This window comes from Molothrus aeneus, chromosome 1 (assembly GCF_037042795.1).
Source record: "Molothrus aeneus isolate 106 chromosome 1, BPBGC_Maene_1.0, whole genome shotgun sequence".
NCBI classification, from domain to species: Eukaryota; Metazoa; Chordata; class Aves; order Passeriformes; family Icteridae; genus Molothrus; species Molothrus aeneus.
Window position 1 is genome coordinate 115,162,417 of NC_089646.1, and position 20,518 is coordinate 115,182,934.

The 20,518-nt window shown below is 42.2% G+C and overlaps 1 protein-coding gene across 1 annotated transcript; it reads left to right on the forward strand.

Moving 5' to 3' along the window:
• The first annotated feature begins 4,507 nt into the window (after nucleotides 1-4,507).
• Nucleotides 4,508-19,853, forward strand: SDCBP (syndecan binding protein). Its single transcript, XM_066546850.1, has 9 exons — nucleotides 4,508-4,641; nucleotides 8,991-9,072; nucleotides 11,926-12,004; nucleotides 14,512-14,621; nucleotides 14,933-15,091; nucleotides 16,094-16,269; nucleotides 17,456-17,627; nucleotides 18,188-18,279; nucleotides 19,139-19,853. The coding sequence occupies exons 2-9, from the start codon at nucleotides 9,022-9,024 to the stop codon at nucleotides 19,191-19,193; spliced, it is 894 nt and encodes a 297-aa protein (XP_066402947.1). The 5' UTR covers nucleotides 4,508-4,641; nucleotides 8,991-9,021; the 3' UTR covers nucleotides 19,194-19,853.
• Nucleotides 19,854-20,518: the final 665 nt, after the last annotated feature.

A 20,518-nucleotide genomic window follows, 5' to 3' on the forward strand; every position in this document is an offset into this window, starting at 1 on the left:
CCTTTCCAGCAAAATCCCACTTGTGGATAAGACGCAGGAAGAGTACAGTCACTCCTCCCACTTGCCTGCATAGAGTTCAAATCCACCCCTTCCTTGGCTTTCTTTCCTGTCTCCTGTCTCCTAGGACTGGCTCAGGATCATGAAGGAGCTTGTTGTCTGCAGGACCTCTTCTTCATCTGTTGCAAAGGCTACAAGGTGTCTAATGAATGAGGAGGACAGAGGAACATATTGCTCACACCCTAGACTGTCAGGCAGTGGAGTTGGATGCTGCTGTCCGGCAGTGACAAATAACTCCTCTCTCCAGACTCTCCACAAAGCAGTTCCTGTGTTTTGCTCATTTTCTATCTGCCCCACAGAGGCTCTAGGTCTAATCTGCAGAAGTGTTGGGCACACACAATCATGAGTGAAGTCAGGAAGGTGGGGATTAAACAAAATATCTCCTGTATTACCATGAACATGAGACATGAGTTTGTAGAACTGAGAGCTCAGAATAATGCATTATGAGCATATTCAACTTGAGTGCCTGAATGCCTTGTCTGTACCCCAGGAATTATGATGGAAAATAATTGAGCAACTGTTTGCACAGCACTTAGAGCATTACTTAGTAAGGATGGGGACAACATTAGTATTTCCATCTTTAGAGTGGAGTTTGAATAGTAGACAGGAAATTAGGCATGAAACTGCCAACTGAACAGTGGAAAACAACTCACTGAGTGCCATCTACCCCATGGGTGTTATGCTCTTAAAAGTAATATGCAATAATATGAAAGTAATATGTTATAATGCCTTTAAAAGGCAAGATCAAAAAATATGAACAGGGAATGAGGAAAATAGTGACCTAGCAGTATCTAATGCTAAGTACATTACTGGGGCAAAGCTCCTGTAATGTAATCTCTTCTGCATAACAGGGGTTTATGCTGAAAAATCTTATTTCCACATGGAAAGTACAAAAATTCTGGTATATGAAGTCTAGAGGTACAGCTCAGTGCAATGCAGCCTCGCAGTTAATTAAGCCACTTTGTGGTAAGTTTGTTCTAGAAGTACAAACAACATGTTTGGACACTCCTTTCAACTGGCTTAGAGCAGGACCCGTTAACTCCCTCATAACTACCCCAGGTATGGAACCACCTTAATACAATTATTCTGTTTCCAGTGCTGACAGGGTGCTATCTTGCACAATTGGTACATGTTTTGAGCAACCACTAATCGTGGAGTGGGTGGAGAGCTTCCTTACAAACAAAAGCACAACTTGTTTTCAGCTTCAAAGGAGAAATGTGAATTTTTCAGTAATAATTATGTATTATTTTGTTAAGATTTTTTTCAACAGCTGATACTGATACCGATCAGTGGGTGGTTTCTATTATTCTTTGAAAGTTGGCACTAGTCCAGCAAAAAAACCCACAAACAGTACACTGATGATGGAAAGTTATCACACTTGCTATTCTAACTTAAACAAGCAAACTCTAATAACTTGGCTATTTGTTCTACTTCTTTCAAACAATAGATGCACATACCTTAGGAACTAATCTTGGGCAATTCACCTCTGGCTCCTTAGAGCTCCCCAGTCTCAGTGGACTTCTTAGAAAGATATGGCTTGGCCCTTCTTCTGTCTTCCTCCAAACTCCAGGACACAGAAGTGTCTCCCTTGTCCCAGGTGCTCAGTTCATGTCACAGAATGACTGAGACACATGCTACCCCCTTCCAAAATTTGCTTTCCTTGGGAAAGAAACGAAACTAGACCAGCAGCTGGAATTGTCTTTGGTCTGCTTGTTTAAAGGATGAGGACCCTGAGACATGCCAAACTGCACTGGTTGCACAGATTAGACATACCGATTTTTCATCAATTATCTTTCTGGTCTATTATGTTTTGTTCCTACATTTAAATGAACAATTTCTCAAAAGTGTACTCTTTCTCTCTCCAACAGCTGTTCTTAAGCAAGAAGAAACAGCTTTATGCAGATTTTCAAAATCTTTATTGAAATCATGTTTCACAATATACTGGGAGATGAGGATGATAAGATTCACTTCTGATACCAAGATGGATGTCCTGCAGGTGGACGTGGTGCCAGAGCTACTGCCCATAACCTGGACTTTGCTTGCTCTTAGATTATGTATCTGCAATAGTACACACATGGTATGCTCAACGAAAAATAAACCACATGGAACCAAGTTTTTGGGCTAGGACATCTTCATAAAGAAAATGAACATCCATTACAGTCTTGTGGGTAAAATCAGGGAGGGTGCATTGATAGTGCAAGTCGGATACCCACTGGAAAAGGCTGCTCCCTGGATAGCAGCAGGCTGTCTTGAAAGACCACAAAGAGATAGAGTAATGCAGAAAACAGCAAATAACAGCCTAGCTTTCTGGAGAGAAGAAAGGTCTTCGCAATTAGAGGTGCATTCAACATCAAACCAAAAGAAAACATCATCCTTCAGCTGTCAGCACTGACACCCAGCAGAATTGCACTGGAAAACTCTCAATCACACACTGCAATTGCCATGCTACATGAACACTACAGTGCTCTTCATTGTACAGGGTGGGTCCAGGACTCCACTGCATTGAGCTCATTTCAGGATGAAGAGTGGCACACTTTGTCTGAGCACAGTTTTAAAACTTTCACTGCACTTATGTTAAAATCTCCTTTGGCTATGTAGAAAATGTAGCACTTCTAAAGCAGTAATCATCGGTCATTATTAAACTAGAGCTAGATTCCCTCCCTTCCTCCTGGCCCAGAAAACATGTAATACAGGATTTTTGTGAACTTATACCCTAAACCCAAGATTTCACTTCATATATATTTAATAACCCATGGTTGCATGACTCAGCAGCCAATGGTTCAGGTAGTGGCATGCAGGAAGGTTCCAGGTGTGGCTGATTGTTGGATATAGAAACAGAAGCCCCCTGAGCAGCCAAAGAGTTGCTGTTCCTCTGCATTCAGTACTGCTGTGGCTGCTATCCCAGACCCTTAGTGCTCACCAAAGATGCTGGCAACTGGAGAGAATCAAGAACCAGCAAATACACTGCAACAACAACAAAAAAAATATATATTGCAACAAAATTTCTGTTTAGCCTAACTAAGGTTATGGTTGTGCAGACAGCTCAAATGATGAAACAGCCTGTTAGAGCCAGAGTGAAACGAAACAACCTTCCCTCTCATTCCCATATCTCCTTCTGCTTCCTCCTTTCTCCTGTTTCCAGCCACACACTCCCTTGCTCTGGCTCATGCTTGTGATTGAGAGAGCCTTTTATTGCTAGCATGGCTCACTAACCAGCAGAAAAGCATCCATGTGTTTTGATTTCTCCTGGAGCAATGAGTTAAGCTTTCTCTCAGAAGAGCTGGGCAAATGCTGGGACTGGCTGAGTGCAGGAGAAAGAGACTCTAGGTGGGAGCAGACCTCCTTCCTGGTGGGTGCTGGAGGACTGCTCAACTCCTCTACTGGACACTCTTCTTCGGTGAAGAGAAGCTCTAGGGCACTCACAGCAAATTCAATTATCTGTGTGATGAACAATATTTGACAACAGGCAAAGAATTGTAATGAAGAAGGGAAGACTAAAAAATTGATGCTAGAGAAGTGCATACTCTAAATAAGGCAAAGACAGGTAACTGTGGTAATTGGCTCATGAAAGTCTCTTTACGAGCTTGTTCTGGGGTTTCTCTGTTGCTGGTACACTTTACATCGTGGCTTCTTCAGGGGAGCCTCTCCAGGATAAAAGCTCTGCTTGTGACGCCTGCCTGTAGGAGAAGGCTCAGGCAGGTGTTGCACCGTGGGACAGGTGATGTGGTCACTCCAGCTCTGATGTGTCACAGCTTGCCCATCCATGGCAGACATACAAAACAAGGCACACACGAGGCCGTTAGTGGAGTGTGCTTTATTACAGCAGAAAAAAAAAAAGTAGGAAAATGAGCAGAAAATCGTACTTTTTCTCCATGAAGACAGCAGCTATCAACCAATAAAGGCACACGAATGTGTCTAAGACCCTACAAAAACAAAGAAATCTCAGGGGGACGCTCAGATGGGACCTCATCGCTCTCTACAGTTCCTTGACTGGAGGTTATGCTGAGGTGGGGGCCGGACTCTGCCGTGACTGCAGTGAGGAGACCAGAGCAAATGGCCTTAAACTGAAACAGGGAAGACTCAGGTATTATAAAAATTGTTTCACTGTAAGAGTGGTCAGGCACTGAACTAGGTTGTCCAGGGAGGTGATGGAGTCACCATCCCTGGAGGCATTAAGAGGAGTCTGGATCTGGCGCCGGGTGATGTGGTTTACTGGTTACAGCGGTAATGCCAAGTAGACGGATGGACTGGATGACGTTGAAGATCTCTTCTAACCTTGATGCTGCCAAGATTCTGCGTGAAACAAGCGGCCAGAGGGGACCGAGGCCACTGCCACCCCGTTCGCCCCCCTCTGCCCCACAGCCGCCGGCAGCCCAACCCAGCCACGGCCACGGCCCCAGCCCCAGCCCCGGCCCCTTCCCCGCCGCCGCCGGAGCATGCGCGGGGCCGGGCCAGTTCCGCCGCCGCCCCCGCTCCGCTCCGTTCCTAGCGGCGCTGCCGGGATCCAGGGGAGCCGCTCCCCTGCCGCCCCTCTCCGTACTGCGGGCCCCGACGGACGGCAGCAAACAACCCCCTGGGCCGGAGGTAAGCGAGGGGCCGGCGGGCGGAGCCCCCTCCCCGCGGTCCTTTGTGCGCTCCTTGGGGCGGACGGGCGCGGGGCTGCGGGCCGGGCATGGCGGAGCGGGGAGGGGGCGGCCGGCGCCGGGGCGGCCCCGCTGTGCCGCTTGCGAGGGCGGTGTGGGTGCCCGCTCCAGCCGCGGAACCGTGTCGTGCTCCTGCGGGGCCGCCGCTCCCCGCAGCCGGACGGAGGAAGGCTTCAGCCGGGCTCGGGGCGCTGCCGGCCCGAGGGGCTCCTCTGGCCGCGGACAGGGAAAGCAGCGCCTGGATAAGGCCCTGTGTGACTGCCTGTGCCCGGCCCTGGGGTTTGGGAGCGCCTTCTGGCCCCTCCTTGGGGCTCTGCGGCCACTGCACGGCGGAGGCTCGGGCATTTGTATTGAGTTCTCTTGTGACGGGCTGAGAGGTGCTGCAGCAATGGACTGACACGACGGGCCTTTTCAGGCAGGCGAGCCCTTCTTCAGGTCTGAAATGGAGGCAGCAGGTTTCGGAGCTGAGCGCATAATGAGGGCAATTGCTCCCAGGCTAATTAGATGTGTATCAGAAGGGAAATACTGAGTTATTAGTGGAGAACGCGTCTTACGAAACCGTTTCTCGGTTCGTGATGTCTCAGCCTGACCTTCGGGAAGTGTTGTTTGTCCTCGATCTGCTCTAAAGATGAATTTCGGGGCTCATAAGCTTCTAATTTCTGGAAGTGGGAACCAGTGTTCCACTGTAGGTGCCAGCATTGTGGCCTGCTGTACTTTTTCGATGGGCGACAGGAGGAAGACATATGGGGGGGGGGGCGGTTTTTGTTTTGTTTTTTTCCCCTCCCACAGTTTTGGCTGCTGGTGCTTTCAAAGACAGCAGTCACTACAGGCTGACCAGATTGGGGTTTCGCAGGACCATCCTGCTGTGTTTTGTTCATGCTTTCCGACCTGAGCAATGCGTCGAGAAGCCCGTCTCCTCCCAGCCGGGCCACCGAAAGCAGTTCGGGATCACTCCCACCTTGGAGACTTCCTGCTGGCAGGCTCAGGGTGTCACGAGTGACGCCGTTCATACCTCTCCCATCGGTGGCCCGGTACTTCCCTTTGGCAAACAGGATCTCTCCTTAGTGGGACGTGCTGGCAGGGGCAGTCAGACTTCCCAGCCAAGTGTACTGAAGAGAGGGGCGAGGTCTTTACTGCCAGGTTTTGCGGGTCACCAGCTGAGTTACAGCTCCTGCCCCATGCATTTCCTTTTCATTTCTACGTCCCTAAACACTTCCTCTCCTCACAGTATGGAAATGATCAGTAATTCTGATGTTGGTATAGATTTTTAAGAGAGGAGAGGAGGTTGTAGTGACTCACGTTTTGTGGTATCCACTCCCTGGTGCCTAAAGCCGTTACAGCACCAGCTGAAATTCATGTTTATACTGTGAATAACATTGCACAGAAATCATGGACAAGTTCTTCCTGCAATTACTGGTGGTCCCTGACGGTGGCAATTATTACTTAACAATCCTTTTTTAAACTAAATGCAATATTCTTGTGGCTCTTGCATTATCTAACATGGGGTATTTGTGTTACCATATGCAAAGTTATCAGCTCACTCAATGCAGTTACAGTGGTGACTGTTCCTCTGGCTATTTAGTTGGAAAACCAAAACCGGGAACTGGTGAGTTTATGGCGAGGGAGCCAGCCTAGCCAGCCAGCCTTTGTGACAAACACTTGGGTTTGTTAACCCTTGTCTGGAGATGGAAGGCTGAGGGGGTGGTCAAGGGACAGGATAAACTTCTGGAGTGTTGTCTTATGTAATCTGAACACTAGTATTTGTTTAGCTTTGCTAATGCTTTTCTGCAGAAAGCACTGGGCTCCTCTTTATAAACTAGTGGAAGATTGGGGTTTTCTGGTAATCAGGTAACTGTGTGCAGAGACTGACTGGTCTGAGGAGGAGCAATAAAGCTGGCCAGGGTGTTCCATGGAAGTTGGTCACTGGGGCAGGGGACCTGGCGCTGCCTGTGCTGTGCTCTGCCGCTCTGTGGATGCCAAGATCATCACCTGCAAAGTGCTGCTGGTGTGCCTCTCCTCACTCTGCCATGGGGTGACTCCTTTGGGAACACACTGTCCTTGGCCTGCCCTCCCCTGCTGCCAGGGGTGTGCTGACTCTGAACATGTGCCAGTGCTGGGACCAGCACCTGAACCTACCAGGGCTGCTGTAGCACAGAAGGAGATGCTGAGTCCAATGCTGTGTGTGCCTTGACTGGTGTCAGCAGCTGAATGGAGCATCCAGGAGCCACTTTCCTGACCAAGGGCTTTGGCTTATGTTTGCTATTGCCCATTTTGGATGAGCAAAAGCATTTCATTGTTTCAGGTTGATACTGGATTAAAACAGAACTTCAAACTGACCTTAAATGCATGTGTTATAGTTTCCAGGCTTTAACTATGTTTGGTAGAGTTGCAACAATTAATCAAAAAAGTCAGTGGCAATTAATTATTGTAATATAACAGACCACGTGTTTACAGTTTAGATCTCTGTCACATTTAGAGCATGCTTTTTTGAAGTTTTAATTGCAGTTTGACATGATACTGGAGCTGTTGGGCACTGCTGAGCAAACATAAAAGCTGTTGATGAATTTAGTGTAACATGAAGAGATGTCTATTGTGTTACTGCAGTATCACGTTAGGCATCTGTGTGTGTGGTGTTCATTTAGAAATAGACTGTGTCTGCACTTAAAGAAGCAATCGCTCAAGGATTTATGCAATGGTCACTTTTAGTCTGAAATTTTTCCTAAATTGCTACTTTAATAAGAACCTCTTTTCTTTGAATGAGAAAATGAATTGCCAAAACAAAAACCTTTAGTAAAACTTCTGTATTAGCTATGTTTTCAGTACCTTCTGTGACTTGCTAAACTGCATCACATTTTGTTGTCTTCTCGTTATGTCCCTCTCCATCCCTCTCACTGAAATGTTCCCATGGACTGATGTGGAATGTTTTATTGTGGGTTTCAAAAGTTCATCTGATCTCAGTGAGAGTGTAAGTTAAGCAGCTCTAGAAAAATGAGATTTCCTGAAGCCTCAGGTGACTGGCTCTAGGAGAGCTGGATGTCAGCATGGTGCCTTAGAGTACCATGTGAAGTGGTTTAGTTTTTTTTTAGTTTTGCTTAGGGTTTGGTTTGTTTTTTTTTTTTTTTTTTTAATTACTTCCTCATAAGTTGTCACAGGGACTCTCTGAACATCACATGACAACCAGCCTGGAATTCCTGTGTTTTCAAGCTCACCACTGACTGAATCTTCCTAGTTTTTACAGGTCTCTTGCTGCAATTAATGTGTTGTGAATGGAAGCCAAGGTCTGTCTAGAGGCCTCTTGCTGGATCTCATGATTTAGCTCCAGCCTAAAACCGAGCACCACAAAATTGCTTGCTGATTCCCCCTGCCCCAGCAGGATGGGGGGAGAGAATCAGAAGAGTCAAGTGAGAAGTCACGGGTTGATGTAATTAGATAGTTTAATGTGACAGAAAAGGAAAAAAAAAAATTAAATAGTTGGAATATATAAAATGAGTGATGCACACTGCCACTGCTCACCCCTTGCTGATCAATGCCCATGCCTTTGGCCAGGTTTTCCCCCAGTTTATATACTGAACATGATGCCACATGGTATCCTTTTGGCCAGTTTGATTCAGCTGTCCTGGCTGTGTCCTCTCCCAGCTCTTTGTGCCTCTCCAGACTTCTCACTGGCAGGGCATGGGAAACTGAAAAGCCCTTGACTTAGTATAAACACTTTTTAGCAACAACTGAAACAACTAGTGTGTTATTAATATTCTCATCCTAAATCCAAAACACAGCCCTAGGAAGAACATTAGCTCTGTCCCAGCCAAAAGCAGGTCAGTGGAATATTAGAAGTGTTGAAAGTGTTTAAATATTTTAGACAACAGCGCGGAAGCTTCCACAGTTGAATGTAAAATGCTGTCCCTGTTGGGACAAGAGTGGTTAGGTTTTTCCTCCTAACCCTCATTGTAATTGCATCTTGGCCTCCTAAAGTCTTTCTTTGCTTCCTGCGAAATGTTTTGCTCTCTGTAGGTTTTCTCTTCATTGAGACCTAAACTTTGACAGTGCTAAGTATATTAAATAAAGCCTATTAGCCAAAGGCTGCTGTTGATAACAGATTAAATGGGTAGTCTTAATGGAATTCATCTGTAGTGCCAGATATCTTTACTGCTGACTGGCAGGTCACAGAACACTTGTTTAGCACTTAGTCTGCTTAATTTATTTAAAAGAAAAAAAATTAAGGAGTTAAACTCAGTAAATATCTGAAAGCTAATCCTCTTGTTTGTTTGCTTTCCCATTTGATTTTTTTTCTAGTCTGCCCTTTGGCCAGTAGGACTTCATCAAAATGTCTCTCTATCCTTCCCTAGAAGATCTGAAGGTGGACAAAGTTATTCAGGTATGGTGGACTTTAAAAAAGATGAGTTTTGATGACAATAAGTTATCTAATATTTAATCCAGGAAAGGAGAGACTTATTGAAGCTGAGAACTTGTTGGAAAAGACAACCTGTTTACTTTGTAGCTTTATCTAATATGATGAATGCCTATTTTACCACCTGGATATATTTATTTTGCTTTATCTATTCATTTGTGTTAATTTGTCTTTAATACGTTTGGGTTTTTTGAAGTATAGATACATGGTCTTAAATAGACAAATTTAGTCATTGTCTTCTCTGATGACTAAACTAATAAATCTGCTGCATCTCATTCCCAGTGCCAAATCTGTGGCAGAAAGTTTTTGTGGTCATTGGAGTAAAAAAAAAACCAAAAAAGCAGCACTGGCTGTCTTAATGCCATCTGGAATCAGACTTGTCCTCTGGCTATTTCATGGTAGTGACCAGTTCTTACAGTACATCCAAGATTATCACCTTTGTGCAAAACCCTTTATTTGTAAGAATATTGGTAGTTTTATTATTAGACATGATGAGGACTAAAAAATATCTGTGAAACAAAATAATGAAAAACACTTGAATGGATTAACAAGTCTATGAGAAGTTTGATGTGGATGTATTTCACAAGGAGTTTCCTTACTTTCTTCAACATTTTACCTCTTCCTGAACTTAACCTGTATTCCTTCCTGGTTTAAACAACAGCAAGAAGTTATAGTGTGTTTTAAGGTGGCTGATACTTCTGTCCTTGCTGTTTTCATTGGGAAGCCATCAAACAAACTACTAGAACAGCTTCTTAACTCTCCTGTGCTATCCCAAAATGCAGAGCCCTGTCTCATCTGTGTTTGTATGTGTGGGGTGGGGCTTTTGCAGTTGTGGGTGCTATGTTAGGTTTGCTCCTTGTTGTGTCCTCCCACTCCATTCTTCTTATGTAACCACAGTCCTTTATCTACAGTCTGGTAAAGCTGAACCAAAAATTGAGTAGCCTGGAGCCAAGAACAGGCTCCTTTGGCCTTTTATTGACCAACTGCTAGAGCTTATATATTACAGTTGAAAATTTTCATAAATGTAATCAGTAAGCCATTCCATTTTCACTGATACTTTTCATAGAATTACTGAATAGTTTGGATAAAAATCCTCTGCAGCAAGCGGGGACATATTCAATTCCATCACTTTGCTCAGAGCCTAAAATGTCCCAACCTGACCTTAAATGTCTTCAAGGATGGGGCATCTAGAACCTCTCTGGACAGCCTATTCCAGTGCTTCACCACCCTCATTTTGAAAACCTTGTTTCTCATATCTGGTCTAAATCTAAATCTAATTCTCTGTTAGTTTAAAACCTGTATCCCTTGTCCTGTTGCAACAGGCCCCGCTAAAAGGTTTTGTCAGCATCTTTCTTAATAAGCCCCCTTTAGTATTGGAAGGCTGCTGTAGGTTTCTTTTCTCCAGGCTCAACAGCCCCAGCTCTGGCAGCCTTTTCTCATAGGAGAGGTGTTCCATCTTCTGATTGCTTCTGTGATCATTTCTTTGGGGCCTGCTCCAGAAGTTTCATGTCTTTCCTGTGCTGGGGGTCCCAGAGCTGGACACAGCACTCCAGGTGGGGTCTCACAAGGACCGAGTAGAGAGGCAGAATCACCTCCCTTGACCTGCTGGCATCAAAAGCTAAATTATTTCCTTCTCCCAAAGAATGCATTATAAAAATGCTGTCTCTTTAAATAAGTCTGAGGCCATTCTTAGGAGAAGAGGGGGCAGAGTGCTGAAAGATGTCTGTATCTGCAATGAGTGACTAAGATTCAAATGACTGCTGGCTAAAACAAACAGACTTGTTACATTAAATATTATTCTAACCTGCTCTTTTTGTCCATCATTTGAGTTGGAGCCTGTGCTTCTAAATACACGTGATATTGCTAAATAATGACTCATTCTTGCTGTGAAACCTGTTTTTAAAGACAACTTCCTGGAGTGAACAGGACTGAGAAGTTTTCTATTTTTAAGCGTTTCCTTAACATCATGAAGTAATTGGACTGTCATGTTGTATTAGAAAATTTATGTGTCCCGTTCAGGGTAACGTTTCAGTATGCATTGAGTACTTCCTCCCCCTGCCTTTGACATTCAACCTCAGGAAAGTTACTGGAATAGCTATTTCCATCATGCTTAAGAGGCCTCTCTAAGGCTGTACTTTTCACTGGTCATGAACACACAAGACAAAAAAATAGAGCTGAGGTATTGAGAAGGAAGGAAACTGACTCACAAATATAAGAGAACTTAATAAAGTAAGCCAGTCAGCAATACAGAAATAAAGCTTAATGTGTTCACTGTAGTGGCTGTAGAAAAATCATCTTGGAAAGTCTGATTCTTTCAGAAGACATACTAGTAGCACTGGATTGTGTGGAACTTGACACCTGAAAAGAACTATGGATCTCACTAATAACGTCTGTAAATGGTGTGAAGAAGTAAAACTGCTGCTCTCTAGCTGAAAAAAGTAATTGTGAAACACTCTGCTAAAGGTCACATCTTAAAACTTATTTGTAAGCTTTTTTGGACAAAGATAATGTTTCCTTTAAGGCTTTTTAACTTGCTTGATGATGTAAATAGAACAGGTTGACAGGAAAGCCTTTCTGCATTATCACTGTAGCTTTGTCTCTGAGGAAGATACAAGTTGGTCTGCCAAAGTAGTTCTGATACTATTACAGCATGTTGTATTGAAGCTATTTATTTCACATAAAAAGTTTGACTTCATTACTTCAAGATGAATAGTAATTAGCATGTACAAGAGAAAAAGAAAATACCGAGTCTCCTGCCTGCATAATTAAGATTTATTTTTTCTTATGCAAGATAACATATGTGAGTTTCTTTGCTTTTAGGCTCAGACTGCCTTTTCTTCAAATCCAGCTAATCCAGCAATCTTGTCTGAAGCTTCTGCTCCAATTCCTTGTGATGGAGGTAAGCTCATGTACTACATAGTGTCCTATGGATAATGTTGTGGAAAGCAGTTTTGAAATCTTAAAGTTAACAGTACAGTCAAAAATAGCTATAAATATGTTACCCTATTTACAAAGGGAAATAAATGTTACCCTGTTTACATTTCCATTTTGGAAATGCTAACACCCACTTTGGTAAGGTGCTATAGGAGTCAAAAAACAGTGTTTGCTTATAAAAGGAAGTTGTGGCAAGCAGTCACCCTTCTCTTTTTGCAACCTTTTCCAAGTGAGCCTACCATAACAAGATTTGATGTTGATGCCTTTGGGCTCTGTTAGCTCTTACCTCAGATACTTAGTTGTCCTTATTTATCACATATATATTTGTAAGCTTTAGAGGACAGCGTGAGTTAGTCTTTCCTCTTACACTGAGTTTGCTTTGGGACAAAGACAAATCTCTGTCAACAAGTGCCCAGGAAGCTGGCACTTCATCTTGTTGTGCAACCAACATAGAGCTTGCAGCAGATTTTGGAATCGGACGTGTGGTGGGAAATCCATCAGATCTAAAGCTGAATGATTTGTACTTGTACTTTCTCCTTCTTTTCTTCCATGTACGTGTACATCCACAAAGGTGCACTGGTATGTTTGAGGTTAGAGCTCTGCTTTAGAAAACTTAAGTCTAAAAGGCCTAAAGCCTTGTAACTAGCAAGACCAGCAGCAGTGCTAGAATGGTGGTCAGGAACGCTGCTCGATCAGAGCAGGATGGAACTTTGTCTCCAGTTCTCCTCTGGGTGCTTCTGTATCTAAGATGACTTTAAGGCAGATATTTGCATAGCTCACCAGAGTTGCCTCTGGTAGATCCTATCTGGATTAGGTACTTACATGGCCTAACCTCACCACACCAAATTTGAGTTTGCTTCAGCAGTCTTGGCAGCTCTGCTGTCCATAGTTTGAATTCTCCTACATGTGTTTAGCAAGCAGGAGCTAAAACATAATTTTGACATCAGTTTGTGTGTGACTTTCTCTGGAATTCTGTGACTGGAGAATGTTTAATCATTCAATATATCCCAAATGAAAGAAGGCCTTACATCACCTATAGGATGTGCCAGACCCACTGGAAATGCTTCTGTTCTGACAGAAATGGGAGACTATACAACATCAAGAGTTTTGTGTTCTGCTATGTGTTCCATTATTTGGAGCACTCTGTTTTAAATGAGAATTTAATTCAGGCAGCAAAGATGCATCTGATGTAGTAAAGAACGAAATAGAAGAATTGTGTAGCTGCAGAAATCTTGTGCTGTGTTGTGCATAATCCTAGGGGCTTGCTTGAAAAAGCAAGCAAAAATAGAAAATTTAATCATCAAAAGCTTTTTAATCAATATTGATGAAGCTATAACCTTCTGGATTAGTCCAGAAATATGATCAGCCTGCTCTCATGCAAAGCAGCATATTAAAGAGCAAAAAAATCTCTTGTTTATACTGGCATTCACTTTGTATTGACCTTTGCTCCTTCCCAGAAAAGTTACTTTCTATTGCTGGTCAGACATGGATTCTTAAAATAGCTGGTTTTATACATTTTTACCCATAAATGAACACTAGAAACCCAAGCCTTGTGTACTGGGGAGTCTGGTTGCTTCTGAAGCCCTTCTTTCCACTGCCTCTCTTTCCAAGCAGCTTTTTCTGTCCCGACCCATTTAGTGCGAATGTCAGGGGGACTCTTACGAGTTCTCATATCTGGCACTTGTTGTATGGTGCCAGTTAATGATCTGTGGAATGTCAAGAGCAATATCAAGGTTATTTCCAGAGTTGTTCAGCTCAAGGTCTGTGAAGTCTGTCAGTTCAACTTCCTTTCCTCCCACTCCTTGTGCCTCCCTTTGCTTGGGTGTAGAGGGTTGTTTTAAAGGCTGTGTGTGTTTTGTCTTGTTGAGAGGCATGTATAAAGCCCCTCCAGTTTGAAGCGGTGACAAACTGACAGCTGCTTTCTCATGAAGACCCACAGCAGACTGTAGTGTGAACCTTAGAGCCAGGAGGTTTCTGCAGAAACCTTCCCATGCCTCAGATCTGGAATATCCTTGGCGTGAATGCCTCTTGCTGTTTTTGAACTTGGTGGAAGGTCTCTGTGTGTGTTCTTCAGCACACCTGGTTTGGGGGTGGGGAAGGGAGCAGTTCTCCACTAATTGCCCCGAAATTCTGGAGTTGAAGGGCGTGTCCTTATGCAGTGCCGCACAGTGTTGGTTTTGCAACATCACCGTGTGTCTATTGTTGTTTGTGTTGTAAAGGGTGAATAGAGTAACTGAAACTGAAAGTTCTCCTCTAAGTTCTTTCTCTCGGAAGTGCTGCTTGTCTGGTTACTCTTCTGAACCAGGCCAGAATAACAATTCTGATTCAAGTGGGTCTTCTGCCATAATTTTCCAGTTAAATAATTACAAAAGCACAAGATTTGTTGAAGTAATTGTGCATGTGAAAGCAGTTAACTGCTCTTTCTTTTAAACCAACTGTTGTATTGATTTTTGTTTTGTTTTTCTCCTGTAGGCTTGTACCCCAGATTGTATCCAGAACTTTCTCAGTATATGGGCCTGAGCCTCAATGAGGAAGAGGTGCAGAGAAACTTAGCAGTGGCAGCAGCTGCTCAGCCACAGGGTGTAGGTACCAGTCATGCATATTCTAGAAAACAAAAGCGTAAAGACTAAATGTGTATCTAGCATTCTAAAGAGCAGATTATTGTTTGCCCTAAGTACCATACTTGACTGAGAGGTGAATTATTTAAGTTGCAGTGCCTATTTCAGTCTGTTCTGAAACTGAGCAGTCCATTTCCAATTTTGGGAGGGGGTGGGGGAGATTTGGTGTTGCGGCTTATTTTGTGTGTTTTTTTTAAACATCACTTCATACAAACTGACATATAGCTGTTCTTAAAAGTTGAAACTAAGTTGTCTGGCTGTTTTGTTTTAATCAGCAACTGGTAACACGACCTTCTACTAATTACATGGTAGCTCCGGTGACTGGAAATGATATTGGAATTCGCAGAGCAGAAATTAAGCAAGGCATCCGTGAAGCAATTTTGTGTAAAGATCAAGATGGCAAAATTGGACTTCGCCTTAAGTCTGTTGATAATGTAAGTGTAAAAGTTGCTTTTACCTCTAGAGATCTTACTGCTGGACTATATTAGTAGTGAAGTTAGGATGTGGTCACAAAATAGTCTTCTGTAAAACAATTTCTTATCTGTTACCAGAATATTAAAGTCCTTCATTAGACTTGTGATTAGATTTCCAATTAGATTCCCAGCTCTCTGGACTAGAAACTGAATTTACAGCTGCAGTTTAATGCCTTGTGTTTTGTAAGATCTGAAAAATACATAAAATATTTTTTGTTTCACTTTAGAGTGTGAACTTGTCCTTGCATAGTTGCTGTGATACTTATTATCAGCTCAGGACTGCTTGTCTTTACCTTTGTGCAAATACTGTGCAGTACTTAATGTTCAGCAGTATGTACTCACTGCCCACAGTTTAGAACTATCTCCTTTTTTGTAAAAGGTGCTTAAACCATTTAAGCCATTTAATCTGAATGTTTTACAAAATTTGAACTGCAGGTAGCATATAGGGTTAAAATACTTCTCTGTAGTTCTTCTAATGCAGAAAATGGGCTTTTCTTAGAGTAGTATGGGGTGGTGGTTTTTTTTAACACCCCTCTCTCCCAAGGTATTATTTATCATTTGCTTTGATATGCTTTACTTTGTTTTTAGGTGTAGTTTCACTAGAAATAGTTTTGTAACACCTGTTGGAACAGACAAGTATTCAACCCTTTGCTTAAGACTTTAATGTTACGCTCATTTTTTTTTTATATTTTTAATATTTAGAGATCTAGATAGATTTGCTTGTTTTTGAACTTTGTTCTTGCATTAAGTGTCTGTCAGACTTTTAAATACATCTAGAAACAGACTGAAATTTCAAAATTGCCCCTTATAAAGAGATAATTAGCAGGTCCTTTTGTCTTGTCTGTTTGGCTGATATTGTGTAGAATGGGAAACTTTAGGGGCTGTGTGTTCTGTGACTGGTCTTCATCTTTAAGCAAGAACTTCCCTTTCTCCTCCCCTCCCTTTTTTCCCCCTCTTTTGTAGGGTATATTTGTCCAGTTAGTTCAGGCAAACTCTCCAGCATCCCTTGCTGGTCTGCGGTTTGGGGACCAAGTCCTGCAGATCAATGGCGAAAACTGCGCAGGATGGAGTTCTGATAAAGCACACAAAGTTCTGAAACAGGCTTCTGCAGAAAGGATTTCAATGATCATTCGGGACAGGTAAAGCCAGCTGCAGATACGGATTTGCCATAATCCATCACTGAGTAATTCTGAGGGATATGGGTCTCCCCTTGCTTGTGCAGGTTTAACAAAATCTGCTTGTCCATGTGCTTCAGTAGTAAAGATCTTCAGAAATGTTCCCTTTTGTGGGGAGCAATCAAAATGGTTCCTAAATTGTAAACTTCCTGGGCCTGATGAGGCATAACATTTTTCCAAGATAAACTAGTGAGTGAGAGATGGCAAAAGTTAAATTTAAACTCTGAAGAGTTCTGTGCTTTTTTTCAGATACAATTTTTTAAATTTAGTTTAAGTGAAAGTCAACAATAAAAGTAACAAAATGTTTGCTGTATTAATTAATAGATTTGCATTTTATGTAGCATGATAGCTTTTCTTGTGAACTCTGTTGACTACATAGGAATTAATGCCAATTTTACTAAAAGCATGCTTGATGACCCAATATGTTTTTAAATAATGATCTTGTAGCTAACTGTATGTAGTAACCACAGGTCAGATTCAACATAAGGCTTGTAGGATGCAAGAAGACAGATGATATTTCATGTGACTAAGTGTATGCCTCAGCTTTTTCCATGTTCTTCCTGCTTAAGAACCAAGCCTGACTCAGTGGAGGGCAGCTGCTTTGATTGGGGCAGTTACTTCAAACACTGAATTAAAATACTGTGCCAGTAGATTCCCTGATCTGTCTACCACTTCTGTGCCCAGCATGGCACCCTCTTCCTCTGCCTTTTCAAGACACAATTTAAAGGCTTATTGTCCCCAAAGCAGTTGAAATGTTGTTGGGGAAGCCTTGTGCTCTCAGAATCCTGTAGTCTACCTACAGCTGTTAAAACTGCCTGCGCTATTTTATTGACCTTGTAATGTTTGTAGAGAACTTTAGTGGATGTTTGTTTGGTTGGGGTGATGGGTAGATGTTGTATGGGATTTTTGTATTATTATAATCCAGATGGTGAAATATCTGTAGAACAGGGAAAACATGTAAGGTTTATAAACAAGTATATTTTAATACAACAATATTAACAAAATGAAGTTAAACCAAACAAATTTTCATTATAGAAAATATGAGTCCCTTACAGTACAATTACTTTTTATAAGCTAAAGACGCTAAAATAGAATGTGTTTTTTCCTATGGTTTAGTAGACTGAAGATTTTTATTTAAAATGTCTTTTAGACCTTTTGAACGAATTATTACCATGCATAAGGACAGCACAGGACACGTTGGTTTCATATTCAAGAATGGAAAAATAACCTCAATAGTGAAAGACAGTTCTGCTGCAAGAAATGGACTTCTGACAGAGCACAACATCTGTGAAATTAATGGCCAGAATGTAATTGGGTTGAAGGTAAAATAACTACTATGTGTGGGGTGTGGATAGCTGTGAGCTTTTTATGTTTGTATAGTGTGTTTTGGAGAGACAGAAAATGTTATAATATATTGTTCAGTGTTCATAAAATAAAAACTTCAGTCATGATGTAACTTGACTGGAGAGACATAGATGTTTTAGGCCTCTGTGCAGTTTTGTATTGGTTGTTAGGGCAGCTCATTCTCATTCTCTCTGCTTCTACTTGGCAAGGCTGGCCCTCTCTTTTTATCTGTAGTCCAACCTTGCTGGCAAAACAAAGAGGGGTAAACTTCCTCCTTTCAATATGCATCAAATTTTAGCAGGAATTGTGTATGACATCTGTGTCCCTTTTCTAGTCAGTTCATGCAAGATACTCATAACCAAACATCTATGAAGTGGTATTGCAGTATCAGTGATTTGTCCTGAAGGTTGAGTGCTCCAGACAAGGAGTTGGGAGGGTCTCAAAGCCATGTGAAATGGGTCTAGAAAAAGCTCTTGAACTGCTGCTTTCTTAGTCAGCTTGAGTTGTGTTACTCATGTGACTTCTTGTTTACTGACAGGACTCGCAGGTTGCAGACATCTTGGCAACAGCTGGGAACGTAGTGACCATCACTGTCATGCCTTCTAGTATTTATGACTATATAATAAAGAGGTAGGTAATACAAAGCAGCCACAGTGTTATTTATAATCCAGTGGACAGTGACTAGAAAGTGTACTCATGATAAGACCTAATTACAAACTTTACTTAAGACTGGAGGAGGGGTGGGGATGCCTGAAAATTTGTTTAATCTGATGTTTTGGTCAAATTGGTGTGTGTTGGTACTGTTTTTAACCTATTCTACATTTGTGATGATCCTTTGCCTTTTCCTCTCTGGAAAAAGCCTTTTCTAAACTTCTTTTGACTAAGCCTGAATTTCTAAGAACTGAATACTACAAATATTTGTTACCTTTTAACTAAAATGTTGTTTGTACTGCAAGTAATTCTTGTGGCTTAAAAGTGATTCTGGGCAGGCTAGTTTTGGGTTTCTTCCTAATCCTTTGGAAACAATGGCTTTCTACAACTAAATCTGTCCTGCATAAATACTTTTTGAAGTTGGTAGACATTAATAGTGCTTCAGGTGTAACTGAATCTTTTTTTTGGGTAAAGGAAAAGGATATGCCCTTGGCTTGGTATCCTCTTTCTACAAAGCAGTTTTCAGTCTAACAGCCACCTTTCCCTCTGCTCTCCTTCCCTTGTGCTTGTACTCTGCTTGCACACATGCCCATACCCTGAAAGATACCAACCACACAGCTCAGGTGCTAATAGAAGCATTGAGTATTGTGGGCTTCTCTTCAATCTCAGGGTGCAGTTTTGTGCAGCTGTCTGTAGCAACTTACCAAAAATAGTGGAGTGAAAGTCCAGCTTCGGGTTTGCATTGAAGGACTGGTAGTGACAAAGCTACTGTGAGCAGAGGCTTGAGTGGTCTTCTATAGTTGTCTTACAAACCTGAATGCCTTTTCCTTTTCCTTAGGATGGCAACTAGCATCATGAAGAGCCTGATGGATCACTCTGTTCCTGAAGTCTAAACTTGCACCATGGATGTGTGTGTACATATATATAATGATGATTCCACTAAACTTGGGCTATTATACTCAGTGATCTCTTTCTTCTGCACATGAGCCTTTCTGGAGGCTGAGAGAAGATATGCTGCATCAAGCATTTGCATCTATAATGGCTGGGAATGTCACCGTTCAACATATCTCGTGTATTCACACACTGTAAAACTTGCAGCCTTACATGCTTGACAATGTGAAATTCCAATTGTGTTATGACTTCTTTTTGTAGGTCTTTTATTTAGCTTACTACTACTATAAGCCATTGCAACTAAAGGAACCAGGTATCACTTGCAAAGCTACATGTTGTTACCCAGGGCAATGCTGTGCTTTGTATGTCTAAGACAAATGAGTATTTTTACTGCTTTTTGTTTGCAAGAGTAGATTTGAAATAGCATATTAGAAGTAGGGCTAGTACTAGTTAATTTTTTGTTCTAGTAAATACTGTTTACACAAAAATGCCACTTAGCTGAATATAGCTCAAGGCATCAGTAAGCGTTAATTGAAGTAGTGTACAGATACTCAAATCTTTTTATTACTTGTTATATGAATTGTAACGAATATGCTTCTCTCTCGCCTTAACCATGTTATTTTAAGGATTTAGACATAACCAAATAAATGACCAAAACTTTACATCCTGTGTGTGTACCTACTTAAGGTAAAACAGGCTTATTTTGTTGAGGTCAGTTTCAGCCAACAACTAAGATAGGAAATGCAGTGTAAAATATTTTAAAAATCTTACTCCTTTTAACACTGAAATGTTTTAGAAGGGTAACTCTGGACTACTTTAAGTAAGATGTGTTGAATGGAAAAAAATTTTCACTGTGAGGGTGGTGAGGCACTGGAACAGGTTGCTCAGAGAAGCTGTAGATGCCCCATCCCTCAAAGTGTTTAAGGCCAGGCTGGATGTGACCCCAGCAGCCTGGTCAAGTGGAAGGTGTCCCTGCCCATGGCTGGGAGCTGGGAACTAGGTGATCTTTAAATCCCTACTAACCCAAGCCCTCTTATGATTATAACTCTCTTTCCACATTAAGCTTAACATATGGAATAGCAGCCAGCTGTTGTACTAATTGTAGAGTTGCAATTTCACTGTAAAATTGCCTACAGCTCGCTGGGTGTGCTGGGCCTGGCTGCGTTACTAAAGGTAATGAAGTAGGAGTTCAATTTAATTTTCTTGTAGGAGAAGGTGTGGGGCTGTGTTAGAGGCCTGTGACCAAAGCAGGGCTGATAACACTGCAGGGTGTTTCCTGAGTTGTATGGGCACTGAGTTGTATGTGTTATCAGCCAGATTGCTGGAA